Source organism: Bombina bombina, chromosome 5 (genome assembly GCF_027579735.1).
Source record: "Bombina bombina isolate aBomBom1 chromosome 5, aBomBom1.pri, whole genome shotgun sequence".
In the NCBI taxonomy this organism is placed as follows: domain Eukaryota; kingdom Metazoa; phylum Chordata; class Amphibia; order Anura; family Bombinatoridae; genus Bombina; species Bombina bombina.
This window is the reverse complement of record NC_069503.1, coordinates 802,914,044-802,935,507: the sequence shown is the minus strand read 5'-3', so window position 1 is coordinate 802,935,507 and position 21,464 is coordinate 802,914,044. Positions and strand designations below refer to the sequence as shown.

Sequence of the window (21,464 nt, the reverse complement as noted above, 5' to 3'; positions counted from 1 at the left end):
GGAGGTTTTAGCAACTCTGGATGACTGTGACTCTATTGTGGTACCACCAGAGAAATTGTGTAAAATGGACAAATACTTAGAGGTACCTGCTTACTCTGATGTTTTTCCAGTTCCTTAGAGAATTTCCGAGATTATCACGAGGGAATGGGACAGACCGGGTATCCCGTTCTCACCTTCTCCTAATTTTAAGAAAATGTATCCCATGTCTGACACTGTTCGGGACTCTTATTAAACAGTCCCTAAGGTGGAGAGAGCTATATCTACCCTGGCTAAGCGTACAACTATTCCCATTGAGGACAGTTATGCTGTTAAAGACCCTATGGATAAGATATTGGAGGGTCTTCTAAAGAAGTTGTTTATTCATCAGGGTTTCCTTTTACAACCGACGGCCTGCATTGTTCCAGTTATCACTGCAGCGGCCTTCTGGTTTGATGCCTTAGAAGAGTCTCTTAAGACTGAGACTCCTTTTAGAGGATATTTTGGATAGAATTAAGGCTCTTAAGCTGGCTAATTCTTTTTTTTTTTTTTTTTTAAACTGACTTTATTGAAAGAAAAAAGGCATTTTTGGTACAAAATGGGAGACGCAGCTCCCTTTGTGACAACATTCATGTCAGTGAGTTTTACATAATATCCAACAATAACCGAAAAAGGAATTAAACCTCGTTGTACTCTAGGATTGTGTAAGATATTACTATTAACTAGAGGTTAAAAGAAAAGGGAAAAAGGAGAGAGAAAAAGAGAGAAGAAAAGGAAAAAAAAGGGGGGGAGTGTGAAAGTGGGTCTACCCAAAGAAGGGTATCTGGGAAAAAAGAAGATGCTGCGTGACCTTGTCCACAAAAGCATATTGAGTTCAGTTTATAGAAAAATGTATATCTGTTTTAAGGTTAGTTAGTATATGAAAATGGGTTTGCTATAGTTTATTTAGGGATATAACTTATTAATAGAATCCGTCTCTAAATATTGATCCCATGTGGCACTAATCTCTGCATAAGTATCCATTTTATCGTTTACCATGTAGTAGTATTCTTCTAGATCTAGAAATTCCGAAACCCGGCGGGACCACATTTCTAATGTTGGGGCGGTTCTGCTTTTCCAATTTTTGGCTATTAAGTATTTGACACTGTTTGTCATAATATAAAATAATTTATAGTAGGGTTTATATTTTATTTTAGGTGGGTAACCTAGTAACCATATTAATGGGTCTAGGAGAAAAGTAGTCTCTAAAATTTTCTCCATCTCCGCTATGATGGTTCTCCAGAAAATTTGAATCGTGTTACACCACCACCACATGTGCGCCGCGTCACTGCCCTTGTGGCCGCAACGCCAGCATTGGTTTGGTCTATGGTTAAATAAGCGGTGGAGTTTTCGAGGGGTGAGGTACCACCTGTGGAGTAGTTTGAGGTTAATTTCCACTATTGAAAGTGAGATTGATGATTTAGTTATGTTCTGGAAGATGGATAAGCATTTTTGTGGGAGAACGATAACACCCAGATCATCTTCCCAACTCTCCATAAAAGGGGGTATATAGTGGATAACAATTTATATATCTTTGAGAGAGTATGTGATAGGGGGGGAGTTCGGATACAAAGCACTTCGAAGTTTGTTAAGGGTCTTAGCATGTTTCTATAGTGTTCATGGCGGGTAATGTATTGATGTACACGATGGTAGTTATACCAGTTATGAAAGTATATGAATCCCTTTTCCACCAGCTCAGGTTGAGAGAGGATTTTCTCATTGGATGAAATCATATGTATAGTGAGATCGCGAATGTTGCTATTTGGTATGATGTGGCTGGTATTGGGTCCAAGTGAGAATTGGTTGTTATCAATGAGGGATGTTAATGGAGATGGCTTGGATGAGATATAGATGTTGTGGGACAGAGCATTTTCCCAAATAGCATAGGTTTCTATCACCATGGGTGGTATATGGGAATGAGTGTTTTTCGTTGTCTCCAACTTCCAGCATTGTCTCCCCAAGTGAGAGGTGTTAGATATTAGGTGTTCCAGGAGTACCCATCGCTTATGGTGATAGTGTATATGCCAGTCTACTATTCTTTGTAAAAAGATGGCTTGTCTATAAAGAGAGATGTTAGGTAGTCCAAGGCCGCCTTGGGATTTAGGGGATTGCATAATTTTAGCATTAATCCTCGGTCGTTTTCTGTGCCAAACAAAGTCACTAAATGCTTTCTGTAAGCTGGGGATATAGCTTTTGGGCAAGGGTATTGGGAGTGCCTGAAGAACATATAATAATCTGGGAAAAATGTTCATCTTGATGACATTTATTCTGCCAGACCATGATAGTTTTTTTGATAACCATGATGAGAGGTCCCTAATAATATGTTTTTTGATCAGACCAAAGTTTTTCTCAAAAATTACTTCTGCCGAGGCTGCTAACTCTATTCCTAGGTAATGTAGAGACCGTCTACACCACGTAAAGGGGGTTATCTTTTTAACTTCCTGTAACGTGTTGTCATCTAGATTAATGTTAAGTGCTTCAGATTTGGTGGAGTTTATTTTAAAGTTGGAGAGCGAGTTGAATAGTTCAAATTCTTGTAATAGGGGGGGGATAGATGTTTCTGGTTTAGTCAGAGAGAACAGTATGTCGTCCGCAAAAAGAGAAAGGACAAAGTCGTGTGTGTCAATCTTCACACCTGTAATGTGGGGGTTTTGCCTAATTTTGGTCGCAATAGTTTCAATAAAGCATGCAAATAGAAGGGGGGACAGCGGACAGCCCTGCCGGGTACCATTTGAGATGGCAAAGGATTTAGAAAGGGTTCCATTAATTAACAATTTAGCGTTAGGGTTTGAGTATAGGGAAAATATTCTATCTAGCATTTTAGGGCCAAAACCCATGTGGATCAGGGTAAGGCGCAGAAATTCCCAATCAACACGGTCAAAGGCCTTCTCTGCATCTATGGACAGTAAAACTGTCGGGACGTTCTTATCTTTTGCAAAGTGGATGAGATTTAAGGCCCTGACCGTGTTATCTTTGGACTCCCGTTGCGGGATAAACCCCACCTGGTCCCGATGGATTATATCTGATATGAGGCGGTTCACCCGGTTTGCTAAGACTTTTGCATAAATTTTTATATCAGAGTTTAAGAGTGAAATTGGTCTAAAGTGCGAGGGGTGATACAGGGGTTTGTTTGGTTTTGGAAGTAGTATAATATGAGCTTCTAAAGCTCTTGGAGATAATATTTTGACTTCATCTATATGTCGGAAAAATTGGGTAAGCTGTGGCACCAATTCCTCCTGGAACAGTTTGTAGTACTTATTGCTAAATCCATCATGACCAGGAGCCTTGCCACTTGGGAGATCTTTTAGAACCACCTTAATTTCCGTTGCTGATATGGGTTCCTCTAAATGGTCTTTTTGGGTGGGAGACAAATGAGGGAGACGGAGTGAAGACAGATATGTATTAATGGCATTGGTTTTTATCATCTGATCTGAAGGATTTAATTTGGAGATGTCTTTTAGGTTGTATAGTTTTTGGTAGAAATTCCTGAAAGTGTTTGAAATAGCCTTGGAAGAAAAGTGTTCTGTGTTCTTATCGTCTTTTATGCTCATAATATAGGATTTGTGTGCTTTTTGTTTAAGGTATCGTGCAAGGGACCGTCCAGCTTTGTTCCTCCCTTCATAGTGTGTTTGTTGTAGTCTAAGTGATTGTCTTTTGTGTTCCTTATTATAGTGTGAGGATAATTTTTCTCGTTCAGCTTGTAATGCTAAAAGCAACGTGTGGTCAGATGGGGATTTTTTATGGTTTTGTTCTAAAACTTCTATATTAGATAGTAGGGATGCTAAGAAAGTACGCTTCTTCTTAAGAATAGCTGCCTTGATTCCCATAAGTTCTCCCCGTATCACGCATTTATGTGCTTCCCAGACATCGAAGGGGGAGATATCAGGGGATACGTTATTGGTGAAGTATTCTGTGATTAACTGTGAAATTTGCTGCTCTACTGAAGGGTCTAGTAAAAGATAATCATCCATTTTCCAAATAAAATCTTGTATGGGTTTGGTTGGCCACGTTAGGGTTCCTAAAACTGCTGCGTGATCTGACCAAGTCGTCGGGGCTATCTGTGAGGAGTGAAACAATGATAGACCTGTTACATCTGTGAAGATGTAATCGATCCTAGTGTAAAGTTTGTGGGGGTACGAATAGAATGTGTAATCGTATTTCTCAGGGTTAGATACCCTCCACAGGTCGTGTACGCAGATTTTTTTAAGGCAATTGTTAGTGCGGGTAATTTGTGAGTCCGGTATCGATGACTTTGCGTTCGAACAGTCTACTCTAGGGTTTAGGGGAAGATTTAAATCACCTCCAATTATTAATACACCTTTTTGGTGCTCTAAGATAAGGTCAGTCACGATTTTAATGAATCGTGACTGTTTAGCATTCGGGGTATATAGAGAAACCAAAGTGATGGGGCGTCCGTATAACAGTCCTATTAATATAATGTATCTGCCCTCTCTATCCCTGAGTGTCTTAATTGCTGTGAATGGTACGTTTTTCCTGATGAGGATCCCCACTCCCTGTTTCTTAACTTTAGGGTGGGAAGAATAATAGCAAGTGCCAAATTTAATTGAGAAGGTGGGGGGTTCTCTACCTTTAATAAAGTGAGTTTCTTGGATAAAACTTATGTCTGTTTTATTTCTATCAAAGTCTCTAATTGCTTGGGATCTTTTGGAAGGAATATTGAGGCCCTTGGCATTGATCGTTTGAATCCGGATGGAATCTAATGGTTTTGTAGAATGTGATGTGTTAGCCATTAGTGTATAAGTTGGTAAGGGGTGTAATTAGAACACCTGAACACCAGGCAGCTATTTTATGGTAGTGGAATAATAGAACATTGTGGAGAGTGTGAACAAGGTCTGCAGCAGAAGGAAAAGGAAAGGGAACAGATGAATAACAGATTACATATAACAAAAACATTAACATTAATATTGACAGTGGTGACTAAGATGAGGAAGCATTCTCCCCGTCACAGCCCATCAAAAAGAAAAACATAGTAGAACATTTAAAATATGCATAGAATCAGAAATACCAGACTTGTAAAATCTACGAGCTTTAGCTCAGAACCGCATGTCTAGTGAGAGATCAAAACACAAACAGGTGTTAACCATATAACAGTCCATATGACTCTAGTGTAGCCCCTAAGATTCTAGTTTTAGGGTATTCAGCGAATACATTGACCCCAGGGCCCGTTTCAGTTTAACCTCCTCAAAACATGTCTAACAAGGCCATCTTGAGGTATTGGTAACTTAAAACATCATTATATACCATTCAGAAATATATTGCTGTTGATTGTGTACAAAAAGCTAACCATAATGCACTGTATAAAGTCAGTGCTTCTGTCCAATGCGTATACCAATCAGGACACAGATACTATGTGCATAAAAAACTTTGGTTTAAACAAACAAAATAAACTGTCTAGTACATTTATCGATGGCCTTCGTACTACTAGAACAAACAAGAGCAAGTGATAACTCAAGGTAACTATATATACATTGTAAAGTTAAGTTATTGTTGTCTGTGTGCGACAACCTGATATGATATATTAGAGAGATTCTGTAACCCTGTCAAATGTGTAAACCAATCAAAGCATAGGTATTGTAGGTACAGTTAACTTTTGTATGAGCATTCAAATTTAACTGTTTAGTACATATACATACGACCTTCATGTTAGTAGAGATACATCAAGTTATTGACTGCCTAGGGGTGTGTCCATCTCTAGACCAAGATGCATGTCTTCACAGTCGTAAGGGACCTCAGCTCTTTTTTTTACCAGTTACTAGAGTCCACTTGGATCCTTGGTGGACCGTATTGACCCTTGAATCGGGGCCACGAGCGGAAGGTCGCTGAGGTTGTGGCTGTTGGAATGTTAGTCCTAAATTTTTGGAGAGTTCATCCATATCTTCTGAAGTTTTATAAACTAAGGTTTTCCCATCTTTTTGGACTAGAAGGCTGAATGGAAATCCCCACCGATATCTTATCTTGTTGTCTTGTAATACAGTGGTGATAAATCTCAGTGAGCGGCGTTTCTCAATAGTGGTTGGACACAGGTCTTGAAAAATTTGAAGGTTATGGTCTTGGAAAGTTATTGTGCCTTGGGATCTTGCCTGTTTCCAAATCGCTTCTTTATGTGGGAAAAAAGCAAATTTCAAGATTATGTCCCTGGGGGGGTTTGTGGGTTGAGGTTTCGGGCGAAGGGCTCTGTGGGCCCTCTCCAGAGACATTTCTGACAGATCTAATGAAGGGTCAAGTTGTTTAAATAGTTGAAGTAGGTATGTGACGATATTCTCCTGAGAGATGTCCTCCGGGACCCCCCTAACCCTCAGGTTGCTGCGTCTGTTTCTATTGTCAAGGTCTTCAACCTTTAGCTGTAAATCTTGAATTATAGAGTTTTGGCAGTTTAGATATTGATTGTTGTCGCTGACTATGGCCTCTAGATGTTCCTGCCCCTCCTCCAAGCACTCAATCCTGGAGCCCATTTCGTTTAGATCTTTTCTAATATTTGAAATCTCAGATTTAATGAAGGATTTAAGGTCTGCAATGTCCAATTTGGAAGGAAGTGCAGCTATAGTTGTTTGAATTTGAGATAGCTGATCTATCGAAGCCTGTGGGAGCTGTGTAGGCGAAGGGGTCGCCATGTCCAGAGGTTGCTTGTCACTGTGTGACTGTGATAGATCCTGATCTTGTTGAACAAAAAAGGAGCTAACTGGTGGGGTTTTAGAGGACGTCAGTTTCTTGCTTGATCTATTATTTTTCCTAGCTGCCATATGCTTAGAAGAGGCCTAGTATGTCTAGGAAAGTGCCACTAGTAGAGAGTAACATAAACATACAGCCCTTGTGCTCTATCTGCTCTGAGTGAGAGGTTCACAATCACACACCACGGGAGTTATATATAGTAGCTTATTGCTTAATTCCTGACAGAAAGGACCTGGCCTCACTTGTTGGCTTATTATAATAATTATAGGTGCCCATCTGTATGTCCCACTATAAAACCGATGTTGAGGTAGGGCCCTGTGTGTGTAGACTGCGTCGCTGGTTAGGTTCACTTAAAGCAGGGGCTCAGTATCAACAGTATCAACAGTCAGGCATAGAAAAAGGCAGGCAAGTCACAGGACTCATCCTTTCATTTTGTTAGTTAGACATTGTGTTATTAGAGGTTGAGAAATCATATATGTGACCCTTTTAAGAGCAGCTTAGTTGTTTGTGTCATGCGGCATAGAGAAGTGTGAAAATTTGCTTATCGCTCATATCTGTTTTAACGGTTCATCTCACCCTCATGGCTTATGTCTGAAGAGATCTTCCGCACACCAAATCACTCCGGTGCCGGAGTTCAGTAAACCATCAGCTCTCCCCTTCACTCCGTAACATAGCTGCGGCTTTTCAGGGGGCCGGGAACACAGGCCGCAATCAAAGATGGCGATCGGTCTTGTGCGCATAAGTCTAATTTTGCTGTTTGTTGCGCTCGAATCTCAGCGCATCTTGCTCACATTGTTGTCGAGTTGCCACAGTTGGGTACCCCGCTTGCTGGTATAAGATTAGGGGGGCCTAAGCGTTTTAAGGGCTGATGACAGGGAAACTGCCACGGAGCTTCACTGAGGTGCAGCCATTCTCATGAACGGCTATGCTCCGCCTCCTGTTCCATTACCAAGCTGGCTAATTCTTTTATTACAGATGCCGCCTTTCAGATTGCCAAATTGGCGGCTAAGAATGCCGGATTTGCCATTTTAGCGCGTAAAGCATTATGGTTAAAATCTTGGTCGGCTGTATCGGCCTCTCATTACCTTCATCGAATGCAAATGGGCATCGAAGCATATATATGGAATGGAATCAGGCCTAGAGTCAGACGATCCACAATATATATGCCCAGGGAGAGAGGTGGATTGGGGGTCCCGCTCTTGAGAGAGTATCAAAGAGCGATATTCCTTCAGAGGATAGTGGAGTGCTGCCGAAACTCCCGTGATAAGCTTTGGATTCAAGTGGATAATGATATCTTACAGCGCGGAAACACTGGGGCCCTGGCCTGGATTTCTGAGCGGAGTCGCCCTCCATCTCTTGCTTTGTATTCGATGATTAAATATACATTGAAGGTATGGGATAGAACGATGGATGAGGGCACTTATGTGTCCACCCGCATTTCGCCAAACATTCCTGTGCGGGAAAATCCCGACTTGGGAATGGAGCCTCCAAGATGCACAGAGGGGAAAACTCACACCCTAGCTGAAACAGCCTTCTCTAATGTTCTGCAGCAAAAGAAACTTAAAGCACACATAGAACTAGTTGAATGGGACCGGGCGATATTTGCGTCCTGGTACAGAATGGCGCAGGTCACACATTTTTACAATACCTGCAGAGACCGGGAAGCATTGGCTAGAGACTGAACACTCTTTGAGACTCTGTGTACTATGCAACACACACCGACACACTTGATCTCTCACTTATACCAACTCCTGATGGGCGGGGGCGGCTCCGCCCTCCCGACATACGCTTCCACATGGCAGGAGGAACTGGTCGTCGACATATCTGCGGGAGACTGGCTGCAGATTTTCAAAAAGATCAGGAAGGCCTCTGTCTCTGCAAGAATATTAGAGATGCACTACAAACTACTCAGTAGGTGGTACCTAACACCTCAGAGACTGCAGAAGATTTATCCTAACACAGACGGGGGGGTGCTGGAGGGGCTGTGGGGAGGAGGGATCTCTCCTACACATCTGGTGGGCTTGTCCACGAATACGGCCATTTTGGGAGGAGGTGCTGGGAGAGATGAGCAAAACTCTCGGTATCATCATTCCCCCCCCAAACCAACGTACTTGATTCTCCATGACCTGCCCAAGGTGGTGGGAGTGGACAGACATATACTCCTCCTCATAATGTTGAGTGGCTCGAAAGGGCTCATCCCGACACACTGAAAGAGTCCTCAGGTTCAGACAGTACAGGAATATGGACATAGAGTGGGAGATTTGCTCAACTTGGAGCAATACCACTTTCTGAAAACTGGGAGACTTGCCACTCATGAGATGATGACATTAGCCTGGGAGGGCAAAAAACTATGATAACCGCCCATACTAACCTGACAACTCTCAGAAAAATCCCTTCTCTCATTCCCTCTCTTCCCCCCCTCCTTTTTTTTTTCTCCTCTTTTCTCTCCCCTTCCCTCCTCCTCTCTTTTCTCTCCCCTTCCCTCCCTTATTTCTTTCTTCTCTTACCACTCCTTTACTGTTCTTAGCTCTGCTCATGCTACCCTGCTTGAGTGGGACGTCAGAACTAAGGATACTTTCAGCGGCATGAAGTAAGCCTGCTGAAATTTAATCTGTCTAAATCTGCTTAAATATCTGATGTCAAATTCCTAAGTTTATGTTTATGTTGATTATGTGTATAATTTAACACCACAAGCTGTTAGCTCGTGGAAACAAGCTCAAGGTTGTGGCACTGTTCCTAAAGCGACGAAGAGAATTATTGGACTATTAAATACACCACATCCTTTCTCTGAAAACAATGTACAAAACTTGAATTGACAGTAATGTTAGAGATATGTTCGCTGCTTTGTATTGTATACAATATCTTTGCAAGACGATTGAACATGCAATGTACATTGAACTGTGTTGAATGTTACTCTTGCCAAAACTTAATAAAGCTTGTTTTGAAAACTAAAAAAAAAATAAAAAAATCTTGGTCTGCTGATGTGTCATCTAAGTCAAAGCTTTTGGCTATTCCTTTCAAAGGAAAAATCCTATTCGGGCCTGACTTGAAAGACTTCATTTCTGATATTATGGGAGGTAAGGGTCATCTCCTACCTCAGGATAGAACAGCTAAACTAAGGTGGAAACAAAATTTTCGTTCCTTTCGGAACTTCAAAGGAGTCCCCTCTTCTTCCTCTGAGCAGGAAGGGAATTTTGCTCAGGCCAAGTCCGTCTGTAGACCCAACCAGGCTTGGAACAAGGGTAAACAACCCAAGAAGCCCGCTGCTGCTACAAAGACAGCATGAAGGGGTGGCCCCCGATCCGGGACCGGATCTAGTAGGGGGCAGACTTTCTCTCTTTGCCCAGGCTTGGGTAAGAGAGGTTCAGGACTCCTGGACACTGGAAATAGTGTCCCAAGGGTATCAGTTGGAATTCTTCTTTCACGATTGTCTGTAGACCAGATAAAAAGAGAGGCGTTCTACCGTGGACTTAAAGGATGCATATCTAATGGAGATTATGCAAATTTGTCTCCTCAGAGAAGTCTGGATCAGGAGACCAGAGACTCTCTTCTTTGGTGGTTGTCGCCGGATCATCTGTCCCAAGGGACGCGTTTCCGCAGACCCTCTTGGGTGATAGTAACAACGGACGTCAGTCTACTAGGCTGGGGTGCGGTCTGAAATTCCCTGAATGCTCAGGGGGTGTGGACTCGGTCGGAGTCTCTACTTCCAATCAATATTCTGGAATTGAGAGCAATATGCAGTGCACTTCAGGCTTGGCCTTAGTTGGCTTCGGCCAAATTCATCCGTTTTCAGACGGACAACATCACGACTGTGGCCTACATCAATCATCAGGGAGGAACAAGGAGTTCCTTAACGATGACAGAAGTATCAAAGATAATTCGATGGCCAGAGGCTCACTCTTGTTATCTGTCAGCAATCTACATCCCAGGAGTGGACAACTGGGAAGCGGACTTTTTAAGCAGATAGACGTTTCATCTGGGGGAGTGGGAACTCCACCAGAGGTCTTTGCCACCCTGATTCTTGGATGGGGCAGACCGGAATTGGATCTGATGGCGTCTCGTCAGAATGCCAAGCTCCCAAGATACGGATCCAGGTCAAGGGATCCTCAGGCCGAACGGATGCCTTGGTCGTTCAACCTAGCTTATGTGTTTCCACTGTTTGCTCTCCTTCCCCGGGTGATTGCACGGATCAAACAGGAGAGGGCTTTGGTAATTCTAATCGCGCCTGCGTGGCCTCGCAGGACTTGGTATGCCGATCTAGTGGATATGTCCTCTCTGCTGCTGTGAAAGCTTCCATTGAGGCAGGACCTTCTCATTCAGGGACCCTTCCAACACCCAAATCTAGTTTCTCTGCATCTGACTGCTTGGAGATTGAACGCTTGATTTTATCTAAGCGGGGGTTCTCCGATTCGGTCATTGATACTTTGATTCAGGCACGTAAGCCTGTTACTAGAACGATCTACCATAAGATATGGCGTAAATATCTTTATTGGTGCGAATCCAAGGGCTACTCATGGAATGGGGTTAGGATTCCCAGGATTCTGTCTTTTCTCCAAGAAGGATTGGAGAAAGGGTTATCAGCGAGTTCCTTAAAGGGACAGATCTCTGCTTTGTCAATTCTGCTACACAAACGTTTGGCAGATGTTCCAGACGTTCAGTCTTTTTGTCAGGCTCTAACCAGAATCAAACCTGTGTTTAGACAAATTGCTCCACCCTGGAGTTTGAATTTAGTTATTAATGTTCTTCAAGGGGTTCCGTTTGAACCCATGCATTCCATAGATATTATGTTATCTTGGAAAGTTTTTTATTTTTGGTTGCTATTTTTTCTGCTCTTAGAGTTTCTGAGCTTTCAGCGTTACAATGTGACTTGCCTTACCTTATCTTCCATTCTGATAAGGTGGTTTTACGTACCAAACCTGGTTTCCTTCCTAAGGTTGTTTCTAATAAGAATATTAATCAGGAAATTGTTGTTCCTTTATTATGTACTAACCCTTCTTCTAAGAAGTACCGTCAGTTGCATAACTTGGACTTGGTCCGTGCCCTGAAGTTTTACTTGCAAGGGTTTTTCGTCAATCATCTTCATTATTTGTTGTTTTTCTGGAAAGCGTAGGGGCCAGAAAGCTACGGCTACCTCTCTTTCTTTTTGTCTGAAGAGTATCATTCGTCTGGCATATGAAAGAATTACGGCTCATTCTACTAGGGCTGTGGCTTCCTCATGGGCATTTAAAAATTATTTAAAAATGATGACTATATTTTGATGATACACCTGGATGCCCTTTATATCGAATCAATGTGCTGCCGCACAGGTGTGCACGCAGCCGGAAGCTATAGCAAACCTTGGAAAACAAAGATCTCATAAAGCAGACCCTCCAACCGCTTGTTCATAGGGTCTTAGAAGGCCCAACTATCCTCAACAGGAATAGTAGATTGCGTAGCCAAAATGGAAATAGTCCTCTCCACCTTAGGGACCGTTCGTCCAGAGTCCCTGACAGCGTCAGCTATCAGGAACATCTCCAAGAATTCGGTAAATCCCAAAGCATCTCCCTCCTTCATAATATGGAGGAAGCATTGGAAATAGTAACTACTAAAAAACTTCCTCCAGGAATGTTTCCCACCTCGTGGAAATACCATAACTCCGCACGGAGTGTAAAAGGAAGCGCAGGGCACCGAATGTGGGTCATAGATTTCCAAGGAACACTTATAGGAGAAAAGAATGGCATAACTTGACCATTTTCAACCTGTTCCTAATAGCCATCTCCTTAGGGAGAGTAGGTACAAGAATTTTTTTATTTATTTATAAAGAAACGCCACATTTTGACCCAACAGCCACTTTATCTACAGTGGGGGGTTATAATGGGAGTCACACATATTGCAGCAATGAGGCTGAGCCAGTCAAGAATGCAGGAAAGCTAACCGGCCTTTTTTTTTTTTAATATTAATACAAGGTACACACAAAAAATAAAAACTGTCTCATTATGTACGCTTTTGTTCCATCCCATATTACAAGCGATGAATTAACAAAGAAACAACTGAAATTCTTTGATAAAATTTGCACATAAAAAGACATTGTCTCTTTAAATCTTGAAAGAAACTGTCTTTTTGTGCAGTTGTTCAATCCTATAGACACAAAGGAGGAAATAACAAACAGCTGAATTTATGCAATAAAAATAACATATAAAAAACGGTACTGTCTCTTTAAATAATAAACAGTAACTTTTTCTTCAACATGCATGGTTGGAATGATTAACAAGAAATCTGCAGCCTTTGTACTCTCAGAAATCATGTTAAAGTAACCAAATGCAAATATCCCAAGGCTCATATAGGAATGCCTATTAACCCCTTATTTCTCTCTGTGCAATACACACTGAGAAACGAGACATATAAAAGCAGTCCAACTGCACTCTCACAGCATGTTAAACCCACAAAGGATAACCACAATGGACTGTGTGAGAGATTCTGTCCCCGGTATACAAACAGGCTTCACAGAGCTCCACCCCTCGTGGGAGTTAAGACGCTCTAACTCCCGTTACTTGCCTAGAGACAGAGAAAGCGCCCTAAAGTGGAGCACTTAGCAATTCCGCCCATCGTGGGCGTGAGGACTCTTCAACTCCCGGCATTTGTTTGAATATGCCCTGGGGACAGAGGAAGCGCCCGAAAGCGGTGCGAACTAACAACTCCGCCCATCGTGGGCGTGAATACTCAGCAACTTCCAGCACTTGTGTAACAAACAATCTCCTGGTTGCCATTAATATAGATAGGCCACCGGAAGCTAGTGAAACTGTGTAAGATACAGATTGGGGGCAATCAGGTTCAAGTTGTACCATATAGGAAAGCCCAACATGCATGGTTGGAAAAACTGCTGAATTTATGCAACATAAACCAAAGTGACCCATACACCATGCCAATAAATGTTATAGCCTCACCACTTAACATTAATGGAGCCAGCTCCTGGACGATATAGGAACAAACTGACATTAACTTCCGTGTCAATGACTGAGAAGGCCAGTAGATATGTGGATGCTAGGCTTAGATATATAGTGGATGGTTTGCCCTCTCATACTAGAGATACTATGCACATACTAAATAAAATTAATACATTAACTGTAAATTCACAGTCGATTTTAGTAACGTGCGATGTGGAGTCCCTCTACACAAGCATAGATAAGAAGTGGGGGTGCACTGCAGTGTCCCATTTTCTATCAAAAAACCAAGATCTTACAGATGAAACCAAACAATTTATCATTGATCTGTTGGAGTTTGTGCTAGAACACAACTACTTTGTCTTTGATGGCAAGTTTTATCTTCAGATGTGTGGAACGGCGATGGGGACATCCTGCGCCCCTACCTATGCAAATATATACCTGGGCTGGTGGTAGGAAACTGTAGTTTTTCATAATAACCTCCTACAGTTTACCAAATACATTACCCACTGGTCCAGGTATATAGATATCTTTTTTGTATGGGAGGGCTCTGTAGAACTACTCCATGAATTTATCTCTACCCTTAATGATAACCCTTTTGGACTGTATCTGACTATGACACATGATGTTAAAAAGGTAGAATTCCTAGATTTAACAATTAACAAAGGTGATTACAATCTAGAGACGGAAACCTTTAGAAAGCCTACGGCCACCAATAATATTCTAAATGCAAATAGCTTTCATCACCCCAATACTATTAGGAGTTTACCCATTGGGGAATATCTAAGGATCCGTAGAAATTCTACATCATTAGATTCTTTCAAAAGGGCTGCCAATGAACTAAGGGAGAGATTACTTTTGAGGGGTTACTCTAGAAAGTCTCTTAAGAGAGCCTATCAGAAAGCATTACACAAAAATAGAGAGGAACTTCTTAGACCAAAAAAGACAGAGGAAAATTCCAACCCTGTAAGATTCATCTCTACATATTGTAGCCAAAGCCAACAGGTGTCTAACATACTATCAAAACACTGGCACATACTACAATTAGATGAACAACTAAATTCCACTATCCCACAGAAACCATTGTGTACCTATAGACGTGCCAACAATTTAAGTGACCAATTAACTTGCAGCCACTTTGATAGAAATGCCAAAAAGCCCCAATCTATAAAGGTTCCATAGCATGCGGTAATTGTAAAAACTGCATATATATGGTTAGAAAGAAATATATGATGGATAGATTCAATAGAAAATGGACAATCCAGAATCACATTATTTGTAAAACCTCTAATGTGATCTATTGTCTATCCTGTGGCTGCAATTGTTTTTACATAGGCATGACTACTAGGAAAATGGGTGTTAGAATTACTGAACACCTTAGCAACATAAAAAATGCAGCAATGGATGTAGAAAAGGGCAAACAAATTACCAGTGTTGCTAGGCATTTTTTACATCATCACAAAGGCAAAACTAACACTTTTCAATGCTGGGGACTGGAAACAATACGTCCAGGTATACGTGGGAAAGATATGGAACAAATACTTCTTAAAAAAGAAGCAAGATGGATATTTAATCTAAATGCTGTCATGCCCAATGGCATGAATGAGAATAATAATTTTTGGGCTTTCCTCTGATGCTTTAAGTTACTGCACATATCATCATTTTTTATTTATTCCTAATTCTTTTATTCCTTGTAAAAATATGACACATCTGGATAACCATCAATAAGCCGTTTTCTCATGTGCACCCAGAAATAAAAATTTCCTTAGAAAGTTCTTAGATACATTTAATGGAATTTGTTTTAAATTGAATTAACTGTAATGATATTTTAATCATAATGATACATGTAAAACTATTGAACCTTTTTGTTCATATCTGTTTACACCCTCCTCTAGTCTTACTTTATGCAGTGTATAATGTAGGGTATTTTGTTGCCCAGGTATGCAGTGTATATATGATAATATTAATGACAGGATATTCATTATGTATAGGATTATTTTCACTGTCTCAAATCCTCTCCTTGTGAATGGCATTGAGTTCAATGTCAAGCATTGTTCTATTTATCAGTCTGTGTGGTGAAACTCACTATTATACCTTTCTGTATTAAATAAAAGTGCAGATCAACCAATAATAGGGAGACAGTAACATCTACACACTATTAATTCATAAGATTTGAAACAAATAAATTCTTCCAATGCTTTTTGCATTAAACCATTTTAGTATCAATGGTTATAACTCTAATTTTGAGCCGCTATGAGTCTTTAGAATCAGGAAGTGTCAGGCATGCTGTGTATAGGTTAACGTTATACCGCCATGCTAAATAGTGATTTCAAGACATAACTGGCTCCTGGATTAATAGTTTGGGTGCACATAGAAACGACCTGAAAGTGATCTCAGCTACCGATATCCACATATCTATTTACATGGTGACTGTAGTTTAACAGTTCAGACGTAAACGGCTAACAGTGATTGGATATGCATTGAAGTTGCAACATCCAATCGGAAACCGAGTCTTATTTTACAGCATGACAGTATTAAATCGAGCGTGATTCGTCTAAAGGTGGGCGTGTATTATAGGCACGCTGTGATTGGGCAAATCACGCTGGAGGCGGATATATAAGACACGGGTAATGAGACACTCGGCTTGTCATTTTTAATAATTTGCACATTGAGAAAGGCCGCTACTCGGCCGAAACGCGTTTGTGCACTGCACATTAGTAGACTATTCAATATAGCTGCTTTTTAACATTTTGTATTTTGTTACTCCGGTCACAGTGAACCCTCTGCAAGGGACGTGTGCACACAGCAGAGAAACCATCCCTGTCACCTGAAGCCAGCATATCCTGTTACTGGCTAGGAATACAGGGGGGTGGTGGAATCTGTGTGCATGGTCTGGGTATATTGCAGTAGGTTTATTATAAGTGTGTGTGTGGAGCAATTTGTTATACCCCTTGTGTTTTTTTCCTTTTTAGTGGTTAAATAAATTACAAGGTTTAAACTTTAATATTTCTCTAGTTATAGTTGAATGTATCAACATAAATACTACTAATTACAGGAATGAGTACTAATTAACCCCTTCTTAGCCAGTCTTCACCCTATCCTTCTCAATTTATCTAAATTAAGGGTTAGCACCAGGGAATATTATATCCCTTTTTCCTGTATCATTACCTTCACAGTGCCAGACTATTTTTCTATCATTGCATATTAACGTCCGTGTCAGCAGAAAATTATGCCATAAACCACTCCTACTAGGAGAGGTGACGTTTCCCATCACAGTAAGAGCCCTGTTCTCATGCTGACTCTTTTACTTAGCCCCTGCATATGTGACTGTCCAGGAACATAAACTGCTGGAATTTTAGCTCCCGCTAAGAATGTGCTGTCCAACCGTTCACATGTAGGAGTCCTGACCACATAAATAAGTGCTCCATTTCTCTGAGATCCGCCCAGAATAAAAAGTCAGCACTTACCTGGAAAGCTGTGCGACAGCATGGCAGTCCAGCAGGTGTTCAGAGGTCCTCTCCCTCCCATAGCCCTGTGGACAAAGATCAGCCTGAGTTAAAAGTGCTTAGGCTATCTAGATTGGGGCAGCAAATATGTATAGGAGGCGCAGGGAGAATTTTGTCCCACCAGTTCCTATTGCTTCAAAGCCACCAAATGCTTCTCTTTTTGTACTGAAGAGACTGATCTGGTCTAGGCTACACGCCAGCACAAAGTAGCACTCAGTGGCACTACCTTAAAAAATAATAAACTCTTGATTGAAGATTCTAAACTAACACCTCACTTTACCTCTTCCTATCACTAACACAGGCAAAGAGAATGACTGGGTTGGGAGGAAAGGGAGGAGCTATTTATACAGCTCTGCTGTAGTGCTCTTTGCCTCCTCCTGCTGACCAGGAGGTGAATATCCCATAAGTAAGGATGAAATCCGTGGACTCATCTTATCTTGTAAAAGAAAGATGTGTTTTCCTTACTTAAATATACATTTAACCCTTGTAACTTAACATTTATTAATGTGTAATGAACTTGAAGGAAATTTACCATCACTTTAAGTAAAAACAGGACATTTATTATCAAAACTGAAATGTGTATGATTGTATGGCAGTTAAATAGAAGCATACATATGCTACATTGGTCCTGTGCATCAGTATTCAAGCACTTAGAATAACAGAATGGCTTGTATGATTGAAATAGTCATTACTGACACCATATACACCCCTGCTCTCTTTCAGAGCAGGTGCACAGTTTGAATAAGGGTGCATGAGGGATGTGCAGCATATCTGCATATGATATTGAAACAGTTACTATCACTACAAACATTTTATATCCGTTTGGAATATGTCCCTTTTTTACTCTCTACAATATTAATCAAAATAGCAACAGAAATCACTATTTTTACAGAAACATATATATGTATATTAAAGTGTGCGCAAGAGGCACCAAACTACTCCAACCCTAAAGTCCCTAACGTTAGGGTAAAAAGATACTCAAAGAACAAAAATATATATGGAGAAGCGCTAAAAGAAGCTAAAGGTGCAATAGTAAAACACAATGTGAGATATATAACTTGCTATGCAAAAGGATTTAATCAAACATTCAGATAGAATACAAAATCTGTAAAGATAGAATACATAAATGTAAAGACATTAAAAATCGGACGTCTCCGATATAATAAAAAAACACCAGATTGGATAAAAACAAATGACTGCTGTTGCCAATATGATAGATTAAGTCTCTGTATTATTCAGATAGATTGCATGGGCCCTCAAAAAAAGGATCATGTAAAGGGATCAGTTCCAGGTAAGATTCATACGTATTACCTTCTAGAGTTCCGTCTGTTTGCTCGATAACACCTCCGTGAGGCGTATGCGTGTCCAGTGACGTCACTGGTCAGGGGTGTTGTATCCAAGAGAAGATCCTATTGGTCAGGATCGCTGACAAGAGGAGTATAGCGGCCGCTATAATGTAGATAAATGAAGTGAAAAATCCCTGCTCTTAGTGCAAAACAGCACGCAGGGTTAGGCTCGTTGCTTTGTGTCGACTTGCATCTGAATCTCTCTTTCAGAACTTCTTGCAGTCCACGAGCTTTGATTCAAAATCTTGGAACCGGCTTGGCTTAAGACCGTGTCCTCCCAGTGCGGTCCTAGTGCTCTCTGTAGAATTGCATACAGCGCAGTGGATTTAGCTTAAAACCTTGTACTTCTCAGTATAATATTAAAGTCCTTATAGGTGTAGTATAAAGTACAGGATAGCTGTGGCTTATCATCAACGCATTTCTCCCTCTTGCAGGGCTTTCTCAAGATAAAATATTTTTGTTCTTTTACAGAAACATGTTGTGTTGCTACCTTGCAAATATATGTAAATTTGATTTATTACTTGACGACTTAAAAAATATATATAAATAAGTAAAAATAAAACCATATAGCTACTTGGCTCTTGGGGTAACTTATCATTCAGAATTGTTTTTATGTTCCCTGGCTCTACTTTTGTATAGAGAAAAAATATATATTTTACTATATATTTTTTTTATTCCAGCCTTCATTTGGTTATCATATCATTTCTCCGGATAAGCAAGAACCTTTTGCATTGCTTAGGACTTCTGACTTGTCTGGAAACTCTGAGCAAGATGAAACTATTAAAAGTTTTGAAGACACGTTAACCCAAGGTTTGTACGTTGAAAAATAAAGCTGTGCTACTATTTTAATTACAAGATGCAGAAGTATCTGTTCTGATTTTGTAGCCTGTGCAGATGTGTGTTATCTTTGTCAACACCTAACAAAAATAGGCCAGTTTAGTGCAATAAGCAATATATATGAAACCTAATTGTTTGACTCTTTGTATGTTAACATTAAAGACATACTTATTTTATGCAGAGCAATATGAAAGCCTGCCAGATGAGCAGAAACTTGCATCAACTACATTTGACGTAAAAATGCAACAAAATAGTACAGCTTTGGATAAAACGGTAAAGGATCCACAAATGGATAAATCAAATATTAAGGTATTTTATATTTTTTATTAAATATATTCTTCGTTCCTTTCTTGTTTATCTGCTTTTTCAACTTTTAATGTACAGATTGTAATTCTTTATGTTTAAAGGACCAGTCAACCCAGTAGATTTGCATAATCAGCAAATGCAAGATAACAAGACAATGCAATAGCACTTAGTCTGAACTTCAAATGAGTAGTAGATTTTTTTCCTGACAATTTTAAAAGTTATATCTATTTCCACTCCCCCTGTACCATGTGACAGCCATCAGCCAATCACAAATGCATACACGTACCATGTGACAGCCATCAGCCATTCACAAATGCATACACACTTATGCTTGCACATGCTCAGTAGGAGCTGGTGACTCAAAAAGTTTAAATATAAAAAGACTGTGCACATTTTGTTAATAGAAGTAAAATGGAAAGTTGTTTAAAATGGCTGCTCTGTCTGAATAATAAAAGTTTTGTTTTGATTGAGTGTCCCTTTAAATTGTTTTTATTGGTAAAAGAAGCATATGCAAACATATAACAGCACACCCAAACATCAGGTGCGTAGAAATAATGATTAGACGTGTCATTGGCTGTGCAATCTAAACAATAAGAAAACTAACAAAGTAAATGTTTAATACGTACGTGTATCACCCCACTCCCCTATGCCATGCTTATTACTAGTACAAACAAACCAATTTATAGGGGAGTATAGGCCTTCCTTTGCTTTTGAGTATTATAAAGAAAGAAGAAGAAGGGAAAGAGAGGGATTGTAATTCTTTAAAGGGATACTAAACCCATTTTCTCCAACATTGGTGTGTCCGGTCCACGGCGTCATCCTTACTTGTGGGAATATTCTCTTCCCCAACAGGAAATGGCAAAGAGCACAGCAAAAGCTGCCCATATAGCCCCTCCTCAGGCTCCGCCCCCCAGTCATTCTCTTTGCCGCTCTGAACAAGTAGCATCTCCACGGAGATGGTGAAGAGTATGTGGTGTTTAGTTGTAGTTTTTTATTCTTCTATCAAGAGTTTGTTATTTTAAAATAGTGCCGGTTTGTACTATTTACTCTAAAACAGAAAAGGATAAAGAGTTCTGTTTAAAAGAGGAGTATGATTTTAGCAGCAGTAACTAAAATCAATTGCTGTTCCCACGCAGGACTGTTGAGCCCAGAGAACTTCAGTTGGGGGGAACAGTTTGCAGACTTTTCTGCTCAAGGTATGACTAGTCCATTTTCTAACAAGACTGAGTAATGCTAGAAGACTGTCATTTTCCCTCTTTGGGATCGGTAAGCCATTTTCTTAGACTCATAACAGAATGAAGGCTTATTAATGGGCTATATACTGGTTGACACTTTTGTGGGCTAAATCGATTGCTTTATTCAATATTTATATGTGGTTTGAAGTGTTTTTAAAACCTGAGAATAATTGGGTAACGTTTTTAGGCGCCAGGCAGTCGTTTAGACACCTTTCCAGTCAGGAAGGGCCTTTCACTCTAGTAGGCAGAGCCTCATTTTCGCGACATAATTGCGCAGTTTCTTTTGGATGCAGTGCATGCAGCTTCATGTGAGATGGTCTGGTGGCCATTAAAAAACGTTCCTGGAAGGCTTATTTTTCTTTCATGTAATTAGCAAGAGTCCATGAGCTAGTGACGTATGGGATATACATTCCTACCAGGAGGGGCAAAGTTTCCCAAACCTTAAAATGCCTATAAATACACCCCTCACCACACCCACAATTCAGTTTTACAAACTTTGCCTCCTATGGAGGTGGTGAAGTAAGTTTGTGCTAGATTCTACGTTGATATGCGCTCCGCAGCAGGTTGGAGCCCGGTTTTCCTCTCAGCGTGCAGTGAATGTCAGAGGGA

The 21,464-nt window shown here is 40.5% G+C and overlaps 1 protein-coding gene across 1 annotated transcript in view; it reads left to right on the top strand.

Annotated features, from left to right (window-relative positions):
* Positions 1-21,464, top strand: part of CEP192 (centrosomal protein 192) — a 1,162,204-nt gene that overhangs the window by 374,481 nt on the left and 766,259 nt on the right. Inside the window, exons 14-15 of the mRNA XM_053715857.1 lie at positions 19,158-19,287; positions 19,496-19,623. Of these exons, the coding sequence (XP_053571832.1) occupies positions 19,158-19,287; positions 19,496-19,623 (258 nt within the window). The remainder of the gene's footprint in view (positions 1-19,157; positions 19,288-19,495; positions 19,624-21,464) is intronic.